Below are 20,321 nucleotides of genomic sequence, written 5' to 3'. Positions count from 1 at the left end.
AAACTTTCTACTGTTTTCTGCATGCTTCCTCTAGTAAGGGCAATAAAATCAGACATGACCAACAATTACAGTATTTTTCACTAAAACGTTTGCATTAAGAGGAAAAAAAAAATGGGACTCAAGGGAACTTCCAGTATTATTGTTACTTAGGTTTTTACTAGGAGTACCTCCCATTGACCAGTCATCCTGAACTACGTCAACTTTAACACCTTATCATATAGGCTCTCACCCTTCCCTTTTCTACATCCATTTGGTGGAGGGTATTTGAGTTTATAGCCCACTGCAAGCAGTGCTCTTACCATTCTTCGCTGCTAAGTACATTTCTAGTTATTTCTTTAGATCTCACGTAAATGCGTATCTTCTATGAAATCAACCCCAACATGTGCTAAGTGCCTCCTACACTTCTTCTAGTCTTGCTATGCTATTGGTGCAGTCTTTACCACTTTAGGTTGTGCACATAGCATGAGAGGAATGATGGTCCCTCCTTCAAAGCCAACAGAAAACCTAGAATTAAGTCTCACCAGACTGGCAGGGCGCACATACGCCCCCTGGAGTTGGGATGAGGGGTAGGGTCAGCATCATTCAAATCAGACCCGAGAGGGAAAGAAATAAAAACAAATCAAATGAAAACCAGGCTGCTCTTGGTAAAGAAGGGGCATTAGCTGTCAAGAAAAGTGATATTTTATTTTTAAATCTATGAGATTTTTTTACATTCTCTCTATGGACCCCAATATATTTTTCAACATTTTGGCTGTCAATTTGTAATTTTATTTTAAAAAATCATCAAACCATTGACTCCGAGTAGTTATAGCTCAGCATTGCTGTCTTTTATTTTTAACTACCATGCAGTTGGTCTGGTGGCAAACCAAAATAGATATTCTTATTTTGTTATTCAAACTTAGCTTTTTATTAAGCAAGTTTAAATTTTCTACAAGTTTTAAAAATTATGTTGCAAATATATATTATTTGCAACATAATATATATATATATATATTATATATAGTACTGGAGTACAGTATATATATAGTACTGGAGTTCCTGGAAACCCTTCTATCTCTGGGCTATACTCCCAGACCTATTTTATACTTTTTTAAATTTGGAAACAGGGTCTCTTAAGCTGGCTTCAAATATACGTGATCCTCCCGTCTCCGCCTCCCAAGCGCAGGATTACAAGCATGCGCCACCATGCCAGGCTACAAGTATATTTAAAATATTTGAAATGCCAACTTGTTTGTGACATATCCTAAAAGAATGGTTATAGATGTGAATGAAGATTTGTCCATAGGACTGTTTGCCACACCATTAACCTCACTGACTAAATTTTGATCAGATATTTGCCGCATTGTAGGAAATTATAAAATACCTGTTTCTAATGGTTAGGAACTGGGTAAAAAGAATTCCTGAATATGTGAAATAGCTATATAATTATATAAAATTTATTACATAATGGAATAGAATATATAATTTAATTTTTATATAATAGGATATATATCATTGAATTGTTTTATAAGAGCTATATGTTATAAAACAATGCTATTTTATAGTATTTTAGCACTTATAACATTCTTTTTGCTTCTTTTTTAATGTATTACATTATTTTCATTACATTTATTTTATTTTTAAAATTTATTTATGTATATATTTTTATTTTATAGCACTTATAGCATTTTATTTTATAGCTATTTTATATGACTATAAAATTCGTTGGACTTGATTTAATAATATGTATATATATTCACTATATATTACATTTAAAAAATATGTCATAAAATAACATGTATATATGGGTCTTTGGGGATCAGTTAAAATAGCCTCCAAGTCTCTCTCTTCTCAGCTTAACTTTTTTCTACTCTAACATAGGATAATCTGATCCTATCTGATTAAAGACACATTTTTAGGTCTGTTTCACGAGATTTGGCAAAGGAAATCAGGTTATTGCTGTTCAGTTTGGAATAGAAATTCAAACTTGGCAAATAATTTACATATTGGAAAGAATATATCTCCTTTCTTTTATAATTCAAGCCAGCAGAATAAAAACCCAAAACAATATGGATTGGCACCCAAACTTCATTTTAGTCCTGAGCTACCTCAAATATATTCCATTGAATGAAAATGAAAAACAGACCATGCCTCAAAGAAATTCATCCAGAAAATAAAAATATAACTCAGCATGTTTTCTGCTGATGGATGGTTCATTCCTGAGTATTATGTTTATTTAATGTTGTTAGGCATTAACACATGATTATTACTGAAAACAAGAGGTGTCTACAACACTAGGAAGATCACAGTTTATTTTGGGTCAGTCTGAAAATCTTAAACATTAGTCTAAGAATTTCTTCTCTTTAACAGGATAAGGAAATATATATATATTTTTTTGAATGGGGAATTAAAACCAGGGACATTCTACCCGTAGCCCTATTTTATCAGGGTCTAAGATGCTGAAAGCCTTGCTAAACTGCTAGGCTGCCCTCAAATCTGTGATTCTGTCCTAGCCTCTCATATACTGGGATTATAGGCATGTACCACCTTGCATGAATTTAAGTCATTTTTATAAAATATTAGCTCCTAATAGTAGGTAAGAATGATATGCTATTTATATTAGACTCTATTTTTTTTTTTTTTGCGGGTCTGGGGGTGGAACCCAGGGGCATTTGACCTCCCAGCTACACCCCCTGCCCTATTTTTTATTCTTTATTTTGAAACCGGGTCTCACTGAGTTGCAGAGGGCCTCAATAAGTAGCTGAGGCTGTCCGCGAACCGCGATCCTCCAGGTCTCAGCCTCCCGAATGCTGGGATTACAAGCGTGCACCACCACGCCCGGCTCAAGACTCTATTTTTAACTCACTTAATTCTCCTGAGAATTCTATGAGATATGAACTAGTATCAACCCGAAGAAACTGAGGCACAAATATGTCAAATAATTGCCAGGAGGTCACAAAACTTCCACGAGAAAGAATGGGCTCCAGAGACAGTGCTTTTAACCAGCACATTTGGGCAGTTAATGTATACCAGGGTAAAAGCTGATAAAAACAGGTATCTCCACCCCAATACCTTCCAAAGCACAGTTGCACTTAGAGCAGCAGACATGTAACCTCATTTTTCCTCTCAATATTTCCAGTTCTGGTAAATCAGAGAGACAGCGCTCAGTCAGAGGAGGCTAATGTAGAATGAACGGCTTGGGCTTCCCACAAACCGCTGCTCGTTTTCTCTTCTCGAGTGGACACGGTGAAAATACTCAGACCATAAAACAACACCATCTGTAATTTGTAAAGCAGGTTTCCTCAAGGAATTTCTACATGCTGCGGCACTCATCAAAACATCTGTGAGGTGGGCTGAGACCAAATTTAAAAGGAACTCCTCCAACTAGTCTTCTCATTCGTCCTCCAACTTGGGAACGATTCCACCATTAGTCACACTCTAGGGCCAGATCTTACAAAGTCGCTCCGTTACGGCGGCGGAACGGTTTGGAACCTGAAACTTGGCACATTGGTGTCTGAGTTTCCTCAATAGCTTGCCTTAGACTGCTTGTCTGACCTCTCAGCCTGATAACTGCTTTATACAGTGCTCGGCATAAAGACCTGTTCAAAAATATATCTGTAAATAACTACTTTTAAGTCGCCACTTCACAGGTGGAGAAACTGCAATGTATCACATAAAACTGCTATAGTCATAGAACAAATCGACCCTTCCATATGCAATTTGACATTTGGCAATGTGTACTTTCTGCAAAAAAAAAAAAAAAAAAAAAAATGTCCAAAGGAAGAGGGTAGAAGGGTAACAGAGGTGGGGAGGAGATACCACTGGAATGGAAGGGGAGGGGAGAAAAAAAGGAGGAAAGAGGAGAATGAGAAGGAGGTACATCACAGTCATCAGACCTTACTAGAGTAGCCCTGAATCATGGAGCTGCAACCACCTGGAGCCATTTATAAATTCTTTTGAGAAATGTCAGTCTAATAAATGCTTCGCCAGCCAGTAATTCATGAGCTCCAGGCAGTAGTTGAAACCAAGGGGGGTAATGGCCACAGCTGTCAGGCTCCAGATGCTCTGGGGCCCGGCCCTGCCACTTCGTCCCAGCGCCCGTGTGGAGGAACGCTGTGAACTGGGCACATCACCACCATTCATGCTGGCCCGTGTCCAAAGGCACCAGCTGCATCTGGCTTGGAAAATGGCTGTTGCTGGCGGCCCCCGTGTCCCCCATGAGGCTGGGTGCTGGGCTGCAGCCAGGCTGCAAGAGTTGGACTTCCACCCAGCAGCACACTCGGTCCAACATCAGCTGCCTGTCTCCCCCACATCCCCCATAGAAGCATTGGGTTTCCCAGCACACCGAATCCTCCTGGGAACTGGTGTCTTTCTGCCGTCAACAGAAAAGATGGAATGAAAACCACACAGATGAAAAGTCATGTCATTTATTAATAATTTCTTTTTTTTCTTCTATAAATTGGAAGGAAAAAAGTCTTTGGTGACACTCTCTATAAAACAATCTATCTTAGATGGTAAACCCAGACATAAAGTTACACAGGTCAGTGAAGTAAATCAAGATCTATGGCTTTGTAATTTCTTGCACACACACACACACACACACACACACACACACACACACACACCTCTCTCTCTGTCACACACACACACACACTCACTCACTCACTGTAGGGTTTAATTGCACTAAATCATTAATAGTCTATAACAAATGGGGAAAACACTTCAGAAAAGACCCGAGGCAACACTACAAAAACATTGGCAACATATTAGAAAACTCTGTCCCAAATGTACATTGTATACAAAATAAGGTATACTTTTTTTTTGCTTTACAATTTGCCACCTAAAATAGTTCCAGTTTTCAGTGTCTTTCTTTCTACCCCTCAACAAGTCCTATACACATTTTTCTCTCAAAATATACAAGGTTCATTACAAGGTAACTAGGTTATTTGTATGGCCCATATTTTAGTCAGAAGTACAAGCAAAAGGAAAGGAACGCATTTTTAGAGAAGAACAGAAAACTATTGCAGAAATCAAATGCCCTTTGAGGCTTAAAGGCAGATCATTACAAATATATAGTGACTGAAAGGCTGGCTTGACTTGATTTTAAACAAGGGTGAGACCACGCTACTTAGAGGCTCAGGTTTCTCAAGGGCTGATTTTTGCCAACATTCCCTGGGCCACAGAAGGCCCAGTTCAGGATATCTCAGCTAGTGCCAATAACAGTCTCAGCTAAGTAAAAATCATGGAAACAAAATCCTTTGATTTTTGGAAAGGGAGATGGCTCCCACAAGTCACCCTCATTATCAAAATGATGCTATCAATAGCAGGTGTTCTATTCAGAGCTTCCAGACAGCGTTACTGAATTGATGGGGGAGGATTTTTGTAGGCTGCACCATCTCCCGTTCTTCCTGACCCTTTTAAATAGACTTGTAGCCAAAGACTAATCTAATCTCTACATACTGAATTTCAAATACTGAGCAAGACAAGTTTAGCACAGTCTGGTATTAATTTTTTTTTTTTCCCCACTGAGAACTCAAAACAACTTTGTCCCCACCAAGCATGCTTGAGAGAGCACTTGGTGAAAGGACTTTCCTGGTGAATCTAGCCAAGAGTGAGAAAAGTGTCTAGAAGATTCTTGGCCACAACTGCTATAAGTGGGAACAAGGTAAAGGAATTCAGTAATTGGAGTCCTGATGTAAGGCTGCGTGTTGGTTATTTTAACAATTAGAAGGCAGGGGCATTTTTATCTGAGAGTTCATGGCAATAACTGGTGCTTTTATTAAGTGTTGGAGCTCTCAGAGACGACAAGGAACACACTTTCAGGTCTGGGAAGCTGGTCTCGATTTTTACATGCATAACTCAGCCTTGTCCTGCAAAAGTCTCATTTAGATTCTAACCTGATAAGGCTTCTGCTTTCTCCCCAGTTTTTTAAACAGCTTTAAAATTTCATTAGCTCTTAAGTCAAGCACCCTGTTTGTTTTTTTTAAACAGTATATAGGTCTATTCACATCATTCATCTCACCCCTGATTAAAGTTCAGTAACCTTTATGAAAGGCCACTGGCATAATATTCCTTCAAGTCACCAGGAATTTGAGAATCACCAAAATAAAGGCTAACATAGCCTACTGTAATGAAAAACAAAAATCATTCCAAAAGGGAAGTTGAAGGAAGCAACCGGGATTGATCCTTCTTTGAGCACCATTAGTAACGAGAAGAAATGAAAACCATAATGCACATCCATTTCCAGGCATGAGGTTTTCCTTTCTTCTGAAGCATCCTATCTGGAAAGTGTGCTGATGCGCTGGGGGACACCCACCTAGCGAGGTTATCTTTTGGGACATGACTACAGTGGTTATTGCAAGAACTTTTTTTCCCCCCTACAGTCTCAACGTGGGCCGTTTTATTTGCAACAAAGGTGATATGTTTAATAGGTAATGCATATGGAAGCTTGGATATTCATAAACATTTTCATATAAATAAAATGCACAGCCAGCTTTAAAAGGAATTATTTTTAAGATCAAGTATCCTAATGTGGAACAGGAAAAGATGTGTGGAAGTCATAAATGGCTGAGTGCTCCCTGGAGTTTCTGCATGTAATTCATTATGTGGTTGGCACCACCTTCTTGGCCCTTGGCGTCTTGTCAACTCAGCACGTGCTGACCCACTCGGGGACCCCTGGTGATCATTAAAGTTGGCTGAGAGATAACTTCTGACATCCTACAGTAATGGCTGTGATCTGTCAATGGAATGTACAACTCTTTCCTAAGAGAATTAAAATCACATCTTCCTGTTGGGCCTTGCTGATTTGCTTAGCATTGTTCAATTCCCGGCTGTATTTTCCAAATGAGAAAAGAACACGCTAGCTAGCATCCCAAAGAGATTTACTCCGTGAATGACATAAAACAAAACCGTGGAGATTTGAAGTAGATGAAAAGTGTGCCAGAGCCTGGTCTCATTTATAATCACCATCTTTTTGCATTTCACACGTTATTTGTAGGAAGGACATGCCCTGTGAGCTTTATGACAGGTAAATTTGGCAAAGCAGGTTTCTGAGTCCGCTCCCAAGACCTACTGGTACAATTAGGGACACTGCTTCATTAGCCAAGATGATAATATAAGCTTCAAGTTGGCTTGGGGGTTGTTGAATAAAATATTGCTTTCATGCTTTCTTTTTTTTTTTGCGTAAAGGCGAAAGACACAAGAATATTTCAATTTTGAAAAAAATGATTAATGCACATTTGCAAAAGCTAGATGAATACGGATTAATTGCTAACCCTTTAACATGATAAGAACTGCAATTTAAATGACATAAAACCCATTTGGGCATTTTATAGAAAGACACATGTGGAAGACCATGGACTTAAGAGTTATTTTTCAACAAAAGTGTAAGAAATGGCACATTTACTTAAGGGAAAACGTCACATGCTTGAGAGTGGGCTAAGGAGGGCAGACTGGATGAGAGAGAGAGAGATAAGAGAGCTGTCCTGTGTCACAGGCTACAGAGAAAAGCCTCTTGAACTAAACTTCATGGCCTATGTAACACTCATTACACAGCATCTGGCCATGTGAGCCTCTCGGAGTAATCTCTTTGGACCTCTGCATTTACTCCATTTACAGTGCCCCCTCCAGCAGAGCATGGCAGTTTCCTCTTTGTCTCGGGTATCTACAAAGAAAGGATGCTTTAGAGCCCACTGGACTTAGGGGTTTCCACTGACCTCAGCCAGCTGCTTAAAGTTACCAGAACATAATTCTGTGATGAATTTTTCTTCTAAAACAAAGCTAGAAATAGAAGTATGGAATGCATGAGAATTTCTGGAGGAAAAAGAAAACTAAAGTGCTTATTTATTTATTTTGCTTAATTAGGTGATAGGGCCCAGTAATCTCTCTAGTCCCTGTTCTCTTTTGCCTTTTCCAAGTAGAAGAAAGCATTTAATATCAGAAGTCTCCATTTTTTTTTTTTTTTTTTACAGTGGAGCTAAGGGGCATGGTTTGGGTTTTTTGTTTGTTCTTATAGTTTTACAATCATAAGCTCAAGACAGTGTTTACAAGGATAATGTTCCGCAAGAAGCACAACTGTGCTTCTCTACAGATTTAAAAATTGAAATTTTGTTTTTTTTTCAGATTTTTACTCAAAGGAATGGCCAAAAATTAATGTCAGGGTCCCAATGGCAAGGCATACTCCCAAATACCTTGTAGCAACCCTCTTGTTCAATGGTGTGAATTTAAACATCATTACTTCTTTCTCAACTGAGAAGCTTCCCAAACTTGAGGTTCTCACAAACATTAAAGAGTTTATCTTAGAATATTCTCTTCTCCCCACTATACTCATTTATCTTTGGCTTCTAAACCAAAGCCTCTCCCCAGCTCTCATCAGACATGTGTCAATGGCTACACCTATAATCTAGCCCATACTCCTGAAAGGCATTGGGTTACTGTCGTGGACTCACAATTGCATCTCACTAACATGCTACTGGGTTGTCTGGATGGTTCGTTGTGCAAACTGAACATTTCTTATTCGTCCTAGTGTTTTCTTGGTACTAATTCTCCCCCCTCCCCCCATGAAAAAAAGATTATATACTCCTATATCTCAAACATAAAGTTCTCAGTTAGAACTGCCTACCTGAAAATCATAATACTTTCTGTCATGCAGACACATTTTAGAGCTAACAGTTCAAGTAGATTTGAAAATTCCATCCGGGAAGCAACTTGCACTGGCAAAGTTGAATGATGAACTCATCGTAAGTTTGGCTCGGTTATTTCTTGACAGCGGGCAGAGTGACTTACTGTGTTTCCCGTGAAGTCTGAGCTTTTGTGACTGTAGGTAGCCCTGCGTAACCCATGGAGCAAAGGGCGCTGAGGGACAAGGAGCAGCAGCTTGGAAATATTCACGACCAACACAATTTTGATTAAAGAAAGAACTCTGGTTTTTAATAGTTTTGATCATTAAAAAAGTTTAAACCTGCATAGCAATCATTTCAAAAATAATTATTTAATGTTCCATAATTAAACTGTACACAACCTAGTCTTGGGACACAGAAGCCAGTGAGGTGTGTGGTGCAGTCCCAGGAGCCAGGAGTCGAGTTCTCATTGGCCTTTGTCGTGGATGTTGTTCTGTTCATCTAGGTTTATTTGGATACTTGGCACAGTCTGGCTCCGCGGATGAGCGGATCTGCACTGGGAAGAGAGAGCAGCTGGACCCTTGTCCCTTCTCGCTTCCCCTCCCCCACTCGGCCCCATTCCTCAAAGTCGTTCAATGTCTCGGTATTTCTTCCTCAGAATAGAGACCTGGTCTTTAAAGAGGACAGGGTCGAGCCTCATCTGAGAGTGGATCAGCGGCATGTAGCCAAACCAGCTGGCAAACGTGTTCATGCAGCTCTGTCGCTGGGCGAAGTGGTCAGGGTCCGCCCAACGGGAAGCCCGAGAAGTCTGGTGGGGGGAGGAGAGAAATACGGAGGAGGATCAGAAAAGTGCAAAGTGAGAGGAAGACACCGCAGAGAACCGAGCCCCCAGGCGAGGGGGCCAGAGCAGAACCTGGGCCTGGCCGCCAAGCCACTCCACCCACCCGCAGGGCGGCAACGCTGATTTTAGCCTTGCCAGGCTTCCCGGAGAAATGCTGCACCCATCACTGTCAAAAATGCACCTAATTCTCTAGGGTTTGTATTTTTGGTTTTTTTTTGAGCTGACTAATTCTCTGGTCAATGAATTGATAAACCGTACCATGTGATCCTCAATTACACTAAATGTGTGCATGTATGTGTATGTATGTAGTATACGCACACACACACATATATATAGTATATACACACACACGCGTGTGTGTGTGTGTGTGTGTGTGTGTGTGTGTGTGTGTGTGTGTGTATAGTGCTTAGGAACAAATACTATGACTAACAATATATTCCTGGTTTCATAGTTTTCTATATCCTTCTAATTTACTTTGTTGATACGGGGATAGCAATAATCAACAGTGAGTACTTTATCTTTTTATCTTTTCTTCCTTTCCTTTCTTCTATTTTTTTTTTACCTTTATGAAGATCCCACTGAATTCTTTGTTAAAAGATCACATGTATAATTGAGGAACAAAATAAAACCCTTCTGCTTCATTCAAGGCTAGTATTATATAGCATCTAAAAATATGTTTCATTATAGACTTGTCTAATTGAGACGACTCCGTGAAGTACAGGAGATAGAATCAGTGATATAGAGGGTGTCTGTCTCTAAGACTGTTCTATACTAAAATTCTGCTGTACTCATTAACCCAAGAATTGCTGCATTTCCTGTTCCACTAAAATGCCCAAAGATTACTTTTTAAAGGTCAATTGGTCTATAATGAATCACTACTCATTCAGAATAGAAAAAAAAAAAAGATTTATTTTAGGTAAGTAAAGAGATGGCAGCCATCTTTTCAGGTTTCTGTGTTGTCCCTAAGGTTGATTACTGATTTGCATTGATTAAAAAAAAAATACCCTTAAATGACTTGAGCATTGAAATTTAAACAGAACAGCTAAGCATTTGCCCTTAAAACTACGTTTTTTTGTGACAAGAAAAAGGGCTGCTCAATTATAAGGAAAACCTCCACAAACTCACTTAGGTAAATAATCAACTCTTTAATGAAGTATGAGTGTGTGTATTTAGTGTGCTATGTTCTTATATACAGACAGAGAAATATTTTCATGGCAAGGTACATTTTAGTACGAAAGGCACTTAAAAATCATGAGTGTCAACATGCTTGAAAATCACATCCACGATAAATGCAAATGTCAAGTTACCTCTGAGCAGCAGAACAACCAAGCACTATTTGCAAAGTGTTTTCAAGAATCTCATTTAAGTCTCACAACAACCGAATGAAGTATCTTCTCAAGTAATAACATCCCCGTTTTATAGAGGAGGAAACAGGTTGAAGGAAGTTACGGTTATTTGCTTAAGGCTATGCAGGGGCAGCGCTCAGGTTCCATTTCTTTTCTCTTTTTTTCCCCTGTGGTACTGGGGATGGAACCCAGGGGCATTCTACCTCCAAGCTATACCCCCAGCCCTATTTTTCATTCTTTATTTTGAAACAGGGTCTCACTGTGTTGCAAAGGGCCTCACTAAGTAACTGAGGCTATCGGCGAAACGTTATCCTCCTGTTTCAGCCTCCCCAGTGTTGGGATTACAAGCGTGCACCACCATGTCCAGCTAAGGTTCCATTTTTTAGCACTGTTACTAGAAGAACTCTACCTGGTAACTCAGGGAAAGGTAAAGAATTAAGCTGACTGTTTGAACTCATCAGGAGGAAACAGTCAGTCCCAGAGATGTCTTGGTTTGTTCTTCAATTGATGTGGGTTAGTGATCCACTTTTGATTGTCCCTCTCATCCTGCTCACATGCAGTGGAAATACTGTCAAGGGCTTCAGCTCATTCTTATTCTTGCTCACACATTTTTAAAAAGTCCATTTGAATCATTCAACTGTATTCTTTTTATTTGCCTCTTGATTTTAACATTTATTCTGAGTCAATCAACATATATTAGAAAAGATGTCTTTCCTACCTAAGAAAAGCTTAATATCAGAGCACGGAATCTATTCATTTTACCAGTCACACAGTCGACACAACTAATAGGTATGTTGGGAAGAAAGGAACAAATGCAGTACCTGGGTAGGTCTAAGTTAGACCTATGGGTCAGTTTAGATTTGTCCACCAAAGGTATTGAGAAATTACAAGAAACCATGCTTTGGTAGAATTAGGCAAATCTACTAGAAGTGTATAAAACCAACCCAACTTCTGTCTCTAACTTGTGGGGTAATTTTTTGTAAAATACTTAATATCTCTAGGTCCTAGGTTTTTTTTTTATACCTTATAGAAAAGAAAGTTGGATGATCTTTCCTTTAAAGTATCTTTAGTACTAAAATTTTATGACCCAATAAAATGTTTTGTTTTACTTTTATAAAAGTTTTCATATTATTTCAACCCTATGGGAAAGATTTCATCATTTCTTAATCATTTATTATTAGAGTTCCACCCCTGATGAGGATATAACCTCAGGGAAGTCTGAAGAACTCTCTGAACAAACAATATTAAAGGAATTTTGTGTGACCTTAAGTGAAATAATATACATAAAAATGTCTAGGCACATAGTGACCAATATATCTTGCTTGAATCTGAGTGGTCTTTTCCTCTTAATGATGAATAATTCTTGTAAATCTTCAAGATTCCTCTTTCAGAAATTAGACAAAAGTAGAATTTTCTATCAGTTTTTTTTTTTTTTTTTTTTGGTCATAACTGGTGCTTAGAACAGTGCCTGAAAACCTTTGCAAGATCTAAAAATGCTAGATGACTACATTTTATAAACTTATATTCCCATAAAAATTTTGCTCTTTGATATTTAGCAAATTAAAAAAGACATCAAACTGGTTATTAACCCGAGGACTAGGTACATTTTCCTTTGCAAAACCTGGATTTTTATACCTAAATCAATACCTGTTAGAACAAGGTATGTGGAAATTCCCAACCCACTGAAATGGTACGATAATGTTCAAGAATGTTCACTCAGGTTGACTCCAGTTCTGTTAGATGCTCCATTACTTAGCTTGGGTAGCTCTAATAGACTTAACTTGAGGTTTTTGATTTCCTATAATACTGAATCTGCCCAAGAAGAATAAAAGTAGATGAACTTCAGCATATTCAGATGGGTCTAATACCAGAAGCCTAGGGTGTAGGAAGAACAAACAGCGGAATGAACAGTGCCAAGGCATCAACTCCCACATCTGTCTCCAACTCATGAAGTGGCCTGTGGCAACATGCTTAAAATCTCTACATCCTAGTGTTGTTGTTGTTGTTGTTGTTGTTGTTGTTTTTAACTTGTAAAAACAGAAGGTTGAATAATATGTCCTGAAAGTACCATTCATATTAACATTTTAGGACCCAACAGAATATTTTACTTTTATAAAAGCATCTGTACACATTATCTCAAACTTATGAGAAAACTTTCACCATTTTCATTTTGGAAACGAGCCAAATAAATCTCAGAAGGTAACTGACTTGCCTACAGTTTGTAAATGCTGGTTCTAGAACTGAAAAGCAAGTATCGTGGGCCCTGGTATTTCATTATCATGCACACTCAACTCAAAAGCCACCACTAGAAGGCTGTGTGGATGACAGTATTGTTTGCAACTCATTAAATAAGGCACCTACAGTAAGCGTATATACATTCTTTGTAGGTCTTAACCTTTCTGTGGATCAGATGTTTGTGTTCCATAGTTTTCTGTGTTGAAGCTTGACCTTCAATGTGATGGATCCTATAGGTGGAAACTTTGGGAGGTGAGAGGTCATTAGGGAAGAGTGCTGAAAAGTGGATTAGAGATCTTAATGAAGGGATCAGTGATACCCCTCTTTCTTTTCTTTCCATCCTGGAAAGATGGCCATCAATTAATCAGGAAGCAGGCCCTAGACAGATGCTCAATCTCCTGGTACCATGACTTTGGACTCCCCAGTTTCCAGAAGTGTGAAAAATAAATGTTGGTTATTTAGACCACTCGGTCTGCAGTTTTTTTCTTTTTGTCATAGAAGCTCAAATATACTAAGACAAACTCTAAGGACATGTCTTTTCATGTTATCTATTAGATTAGAACCTTGTATTGTTGGAATAAAGATACTTATCTGTGTCTTCCTAACTATCCTTGTGCTAATCCTTCATTCCCTAAAGCTATCAAATGTGGTATATTTCTGGTATCTCCTCATCCTGCTTCTAGCTCGAGAACCTGTAGGAGCACAAACTCTCTTCACCCTGAGCTTCTTGTACGTTCCCTTCTTCTTACCTGCCCCATCATTGTCTCCTTATACTGCTTCTTCTGGGTCACTTTGATTGGAGGCAATTTTGTCACGGCAGACACCAGGAAATTCATGAGAATGTCCTCACAGTTGGCCAGTTGGTCCACCATGTTCTTCAGGCTGGCTGGTAGGTAATGGGAGTACAGGTAGTGATAGTATCTGTAAAAACCAAAGACAGGTTTCAAGGAGTCCATCATCATACAATGACAAGTGGAGTTCAGCACATATCCATTTTGTTAATCCATAAGCATGTCATTAGATAGCAATAATAATAATAATTGTAATGATTACAGCTACCACTTATATGACACTTGCTCTAAGGAATGCCTTATCTATTCCTCACAAAGAATCTGCGGCAGGTACTATTATTATTCCCGTTTTATAGATGAGGAGACAAGGCACAGAGATACAAATAGATGCAGATTTTGCTTGCCCATCTGACTTTAATATCAGGCTGGTCAGTTAGGAGAAATTGAATACATGGGTGGCAAGCGAGGTTACTTACAAATGGGACATATTATTTGAACGAATCGATTCATCAGTGTGCTGGCAGCAGGGAAAAGGAACAATCAATGTTCAAGAGGTGAAATCGTGAGATCAAGATTCAGGCTGAATGTTTATACCTTGGCCATTTCCAATCCTGCCCCTGATATAGCAAAATTCTCTATTCTTTGCTTAAGAAGATGGAGGTATTTATTATTAGTGTGTTTCCTTTACTAAAACAACTACATAAAGAATGTTTCATCAACGAGGAATGTTAGCTATCTATATTCACTAGTCTGGCAATCTTACTCCAGATCACTGGCTTTAAAGGCCAAATATATGCAAATGAATGCCCAATTTAAATCTCCATCCATGACTATTTTCAACATATCCTTCTGGATTTCTTAACACGCCCAAGATGGAACTCCTACTTTCCCCATCTCTTCTGAAAGCTACACTTATCCTTCTTGTTCTCAGGTTGAAAAACTTAGGGACCATCAACTTCTATACCTACTCTGTTAGGGCATCATGATGAAGCATCTTCTAAATGTATCCACAAACTTGTCACTATCTACTGTCTACATTGTCCATTTCCTGGTCCATCACCTCTTGCTTGGATAATGTCAATTACTTTCTGATTAAGTCTTCTGCTTCTACCCTGGCTGCCTTACAGCCCATTTCTATCAGAGCATCCAGAAAGAATGCCAGAAAAATAAGCTTCACCTTTGTTCTGGTTAAATCCCTGCCCTGGCTCCCCACATCACTTAAGAGAAGCACAGTCCTTCTGCATCTGGGCTTTTAGACCTCGCTGAACTGTTCTTGGCACCCTCTACTCTGGTCAGTTTGTTCTAGATGTTCCTCTGATATCCTGCCTCTGGATATTTATTCTAGATGCCCCCATGCCAGATCACCCTTGGCTTCCTTCGTCTTCTTCAAGTCTCTGCTCTCACATCACCTGCTCAATGCAGATCACTCTGGCCACCCTCCAACCCGCCCCCCATCTCCACCACACCCTGATCCTTTCCTTTGCTTTTGCTACTTTGCTTATCTTCTTAACATCCTACTGTGTCTCCCTGCACTGACAGGGGACTTTTTGTTTTAATCCATGGTGAATTCCAAGCACTTACAATAGCGAATGGGGCCACTCGGCTAAGTACACACTTTCATTGGTGTTACTCTCAGCACTCGAATGCCCGCTAACCCCCTGAGTGTATCTTTACACTTCAGCATGACTGCAAATGCTACTCTACCTTAATTTTTGGAAATGCAATAAGCTGAGGAATTTCGCTGGTTTTAAAAAACAAACACATTTCCAACAACAGCAACGCTTAAGCAGGGGTACAGATTAAGTTTCATTAATGTTGCTAACAAGAGTTGGCCTAAGTTCTTATTTATACAATTGCCAGAAACTAAGGAGCTCTACATAGTTCCTAGGAGAGATGTCCAAACCCCTCACTTGTGGTAAATAGCAGCTCCTGTCAACACCATGGAGTAGTCGTTGGTCCACTTAGATGTGTACCCCCACCGCTCCTTAGAGTTATCCCAGAAATGGCTGCGTGCAGGGTACCCCACGATCCGCTCGGGGAAGCTCTGCCACACCGTGAAGGCAAAATCCACCTGCAGGCAGAACAGAAGCCAAACAAGCAATCAACAGCGTTAACAAATGTCAACAAAACATTACCTTCCCCCTGCTAATTCATAACGCGAAATCCCGGGACTGTTTCGAAACATTAATTCCATGTATTCATCAGCAAATTAAACTGACTGCTTGACATTTTGCCCTGTAATTATGCACATTTTAATGTTTTCTGTTAAAGAAACTTCAGATTAGTGCAGAAATGAGAGGGAAAAAAAAAGTTTGCCAATATGTCTTTTAGAAATCCGGTCTGTTTGAGCTAGAAAAAAAGTAAAAAAAAAACAAAAAACAGTTGCTTCTCCCATCCCCCCCCAAAAATGGCGCATATGACTATCGATTCACAAGAAGAACAGCCACATCTGTTCTATCAACGAGAACAGATTTCCTGTGTGCATCCCGGGAGTGAGTATATAGCACACATCAGGCAGATATCAATGCCAAAATGACTAAAATTAAAGCATCTTTTTAAGAGCAAGGGAAAAGAGGCTTTTAAAAGAGCACCAGCTTTAACAGGAAGAGCAGATACTCCAAAGAAAAAAGAATTTAGGTGTCTCAGGTTTTAAGATGTACGATGCAAGGGAAATCTAGAAAAAGCCTCCACCGGGAAGTCACGAAGAGTAAGTGAGGAAAAGGAAACTGGAGTGAAGCTACTGGATTGGAAAGATAGCAAGTAACTCTCCAGCGCACGCCAGGACCCAAAGCAGATACTCCTGCTGCAAACTACCACTCACAGTTGCAAAGCTTCTGCTCACAAGTGTGCAAGCTTACTTCTGACCACCTATGCTCCTAAGATAAAGCATACATAAAAAGTAAATAGATAGCCAGGCATGGTGGCGCACGCTTGTTATCCAGCATTTGGAAGGCTCAGACAGGAGGGTCGTGGTTCGCGGACAGCTTCAGCTGATTAGTGAGGCCCTTGGCAACTCAGTGAAATCCCGTTCCTAAATAAAGATTAAAAAAAAACAGGGCTGGCGCCAGGCGTGGTGGCGCACGCTTGTAATCCTCGCGCTTGGGAGGCGGAGACAGGACGATCACGCAGGTTCGAAGTCAGCCGTGCTGGCTTGAGACACTGTTTCCAAATAAAAGTATAAAATAGGTCTGAAAGTGTAGCCTGGAAGTAGAAGGGCTTCTAGGAACCCCAGTACCACCAAAAAAATTAAAAAATAAATAAATAAAAGGCTTGGGGATGTAGCTTGGAGGTACAATGGCCCTGGGTTCCAACCCAAGTACTGCAATAAATAAATAAATAAGTATCACAAAATATTACTGACAGACAAGTGCTCAAAATCGTGTAATGCTTATAATTTGATGGGAGTACTTGTAGGAGTTTACCCAATATAATTTATCCTCACGATGAGCTAAAAATGGCGCCCCGTAAGGTAGATGCTCTAAACTCCAGTTTACAGAAAGGAAAACTAAGTACACAGAGGATCAAGTAATTTGCCTGTGCTGGTAAATGGCAGAGCCAAGCTCTGACCCCAGGCAATCTAGACTCGAATTCAGTGAGTACTGTATCCTAACCTTTCTTTGGCTCTTCTGCTACTGTGTTGAAAGCAATTTGTCGCTTATACAGGTTACAATTTACACTGCAACCTTTGCCCTGACTCTTCTTATTTGATAAAAAATGAGAACGGAATTTTCACATATTCTATATGTATTGCAAGTCTGTGCACTGGGCCAGGGCACTGAGGGATGCTCTTGAGTCCAGGTCCCACCATAAAAGAAGAGCAAGTAACTACTCACAATAATCTAAAAGAGAAAATAACTTAAATTTCATCTACTGGAGAAGGCAATCATACAATGGATACAATGTAACCATTCAATAGAGTACTATTCAGTGGTAAAAAAAAATACAGGTACTGATGCATGATACAACATGGACGGAACTCAAAAACAATCATATAAGGAAAGAAGCCAGATTATAGAAACACCATATGTCATATGATTCCATGCATGAGAAACATTTGGGACAAGAAAATCCACAGAGGCAGAAAGCAGAGAGGTGATTGTCAAAGGCTAAGAAAGGCTGCTCGATGGGTACATGGCTCCCTTTGTGGATAATAAAAATGATCTGGAAGAAGAGAAGCAGCCATGGTTGTACAACATTGTGAAAAAGATAATCAGCACTGAGTTTTCACTTTAAAAAGGCGAATTTGCAGACAGGCGTGATGGCACACGCTTGCAATCCCAGCATTCGGGAGGCTGAAACAGGAGGACCACAGGTTCGCGGCCAGCCTCAGCTACTTAGTGAGGCCCTCTGCAGCTCAGTGAGACCCTGTTTCAAAATAAAAAATGAAAAAAAAATAAGCTGGGGGTATAGCTTGAAGGCAGAATGCCTCTAAGTTCTACCTTCATTACTGAAAAAAAAAAAAAAAAGAAAGAAGAAAGTTATTTTGCTGGATTTGGTGGTATATGCCTGTAACCCCAGCAACTGGGAAGCTGAAACAGGAAAATTGCAGGTTTGAAGCTAGGCTCAGCAACTTAGAAAGATTCTCAGCAACCTGCTAGACCATGCTTCCAAATAAGTAATGTATAAATAAAATAGGGTTGGGGGTGACCATGGAGGTAGAATACCCCTGGGTTCAATCCCTAGCACCACACATACACATACAGTATGTGGTGCTGGGGACTGAACACAGTATATGTGCATGTGTGTGTGTGTATAATGATTAACGTTAAGTTATGTGAACTTTTAAAAGATTAAAAAACTTAAAATAAAAGTTTTTATTTTAAAAAGTTTTATTTTATTGTTTGTTTTTGGTGGTACTGGGGTTCCTGGAAACCCTTCTACCTCTGGGTAACACTCCCAGACACCTATTTTTTATATTTTTATTTAGAAACAGTTTTTTTTTTAAGCCAGCGAGACTGCCTTTGAACCTGCGCAATCCTCCTGTCTCTGCCTCCCAAGTGCAGGGATTACAAGTGTGCACCACCATGCCCAGGTAAAAAGTTTTATTAAAAATTTTTTTTTTAAATTTTTGGTGGTACTGAGGGTGGAACCCAGGGGCCTTCTACCTCCAGGCTATACTCCCAGACCTATTTTATACTTTATTTGGAAACAGGGTCTCACTAAGTTGCTGAGAGCCTCACTAAGTAGCTGAGGCTGGCTTTGAACCTGCGCTATCCTCCTGTCTCAGCCTCCCAAGCACGGGGATTACAAGCGTGCACCACCACACCTGGCTTATTAAAAAAAAAAAAAACTTTTAAAAGTAAAAGTAAGTAGCTCATTAAGTAGCTAAGGCTGGTTGCAAACTGTGATTCTCCTCGCTCAACCTCCCAAATGCTAGGATTACAAGTTGTGTACCACCATGTCTGGCTTGGCATATTATTTTCTAACCAACATTAAAGTAAAAACATGCTGGGCATGGTGGCGCACGCTTGTAATTCCTGCGCTTGGGAGGCAGAGACAGGAGGATCGCGGAGGTTTGAAGCCAGCTATGCTGCCTTGAGACCCTGTTTCCAAATAAAAATATAAAATAGGTCTTGGAGTGTAGCCCGGAGGTAGAGGGGCTTCCAGGAACCCCAGTACCACCAAAAAATAAAAAGTAAAAACATAATTATTAAGGTGAAATAGTGAAATATACCTATAATGAACCATGTATAACTATTTTTTAACATATGTACACAAACCATCTTTTTGGAAACACCAGCCTGAATGATTTTTTTTGTGTGTGTGTGTGTAACTAAGGATGAAACCCAGAAATATTGTACCTTCAAGTCACATCCCCGGTCCTATTTTTTGGTCTTTTTTATTTTTTGAAACAGGTCTCACGGAGTTGTGAAGGGCCTTGCTAAGTAGCTGAAGCTGTTCGTGAACCGCAATCCTCCAGTCTCTGCCTCCCAAATACTGGGATTACAAGCATGTGCCACCATGCCTGGCAGCCTGGGTGATTTTTCAAGATCCTTTTATCTCTGAATTCTTTAGGCTTTGTTAGAAGTCACTCCTTTTATCAACAACCACACTTTCACATTTTTGTGAAGGTCCAGTTTGGTGGGTATGATGGTTCATTTTATGTACCATCTTGGCTGCACCAGTAGAGATCACCAGGCTAGAGATCATTTCTGGGTGTGTCCATGCATGGGCATTTCTAGATGAGATTAACATCTGAATTAGTGGACTCAACAAGTTAGACCATTCTCCCAGCCCGGTAGAAGGAAACAAAAGGTGTAAAGGGAACTAGAATTCTCTCCATCTTTCTTCCTGCCTGCCTGCACTGGGATATCTATCACTGTCCTTGGACCAAGATGTAGCCATTAGCTCCCCCTGCCTTCAGTCTGACTGGGATGATACCACCAGCATTTCTGTCTCCAGTGTACAGATGGCAGACTGTGGATTTCTCAGCCTCCCAAGCTCTGTGAGCCGACTCCTCATGATAAATCTACTGGTTCAGTTTCTCTAGAAAACTTTAACACAAGGCTCT

General features: G+C 39.8%; 1 protein-coding gene across 1 annotated transcript in view; it reads right to left on the bottom strand.

The window, feature by feature from the left end:
- Nucleotides 1-9,219: 9,219 nt before the first annotated feature.
- EXT1 (exostosin glycosyltransferase 1) overlaps nt 9,220-20,321 on the bottom strand; it is a gene marked incomplete at both ends in the record, with an annotated part of 303,747 nt that continues 292,645 nt past the window's right edge. The window contains 3 exons of the mRNA XM_080695298.1: nt 9,220-9,405; nt 13,769-13,940; nt 15,721-15,881. Coding sequence (XP_080551424.1) covers nt 9,220-9,405; nt 13,769-13,940; nt 15,721-15,881 — 519 coding nt within the window. The remainder of the gene's footprint in view (nt 9,406-13,768; nt 13,941-15,720; nt 15,882-20,321) is intronic.

This window comes from Muscardinus avellanarius (genome assembly GCF_963383645.1).
Source record: "Muscardinus avellanarius genome assembly, chromosome: 4".
Taxonomy (NCBI): Eukaryota; Metazoa; Chordata; class Mammalia; order Rodentia; family Gliridae; genus Muscardinus; species Muscardinus avellanarius.
The sequence above is the reverse complement of the archived record's forward strand: the minus strand, read 5'-3'. Positions and strand labels throughout refer to the sequence as shown.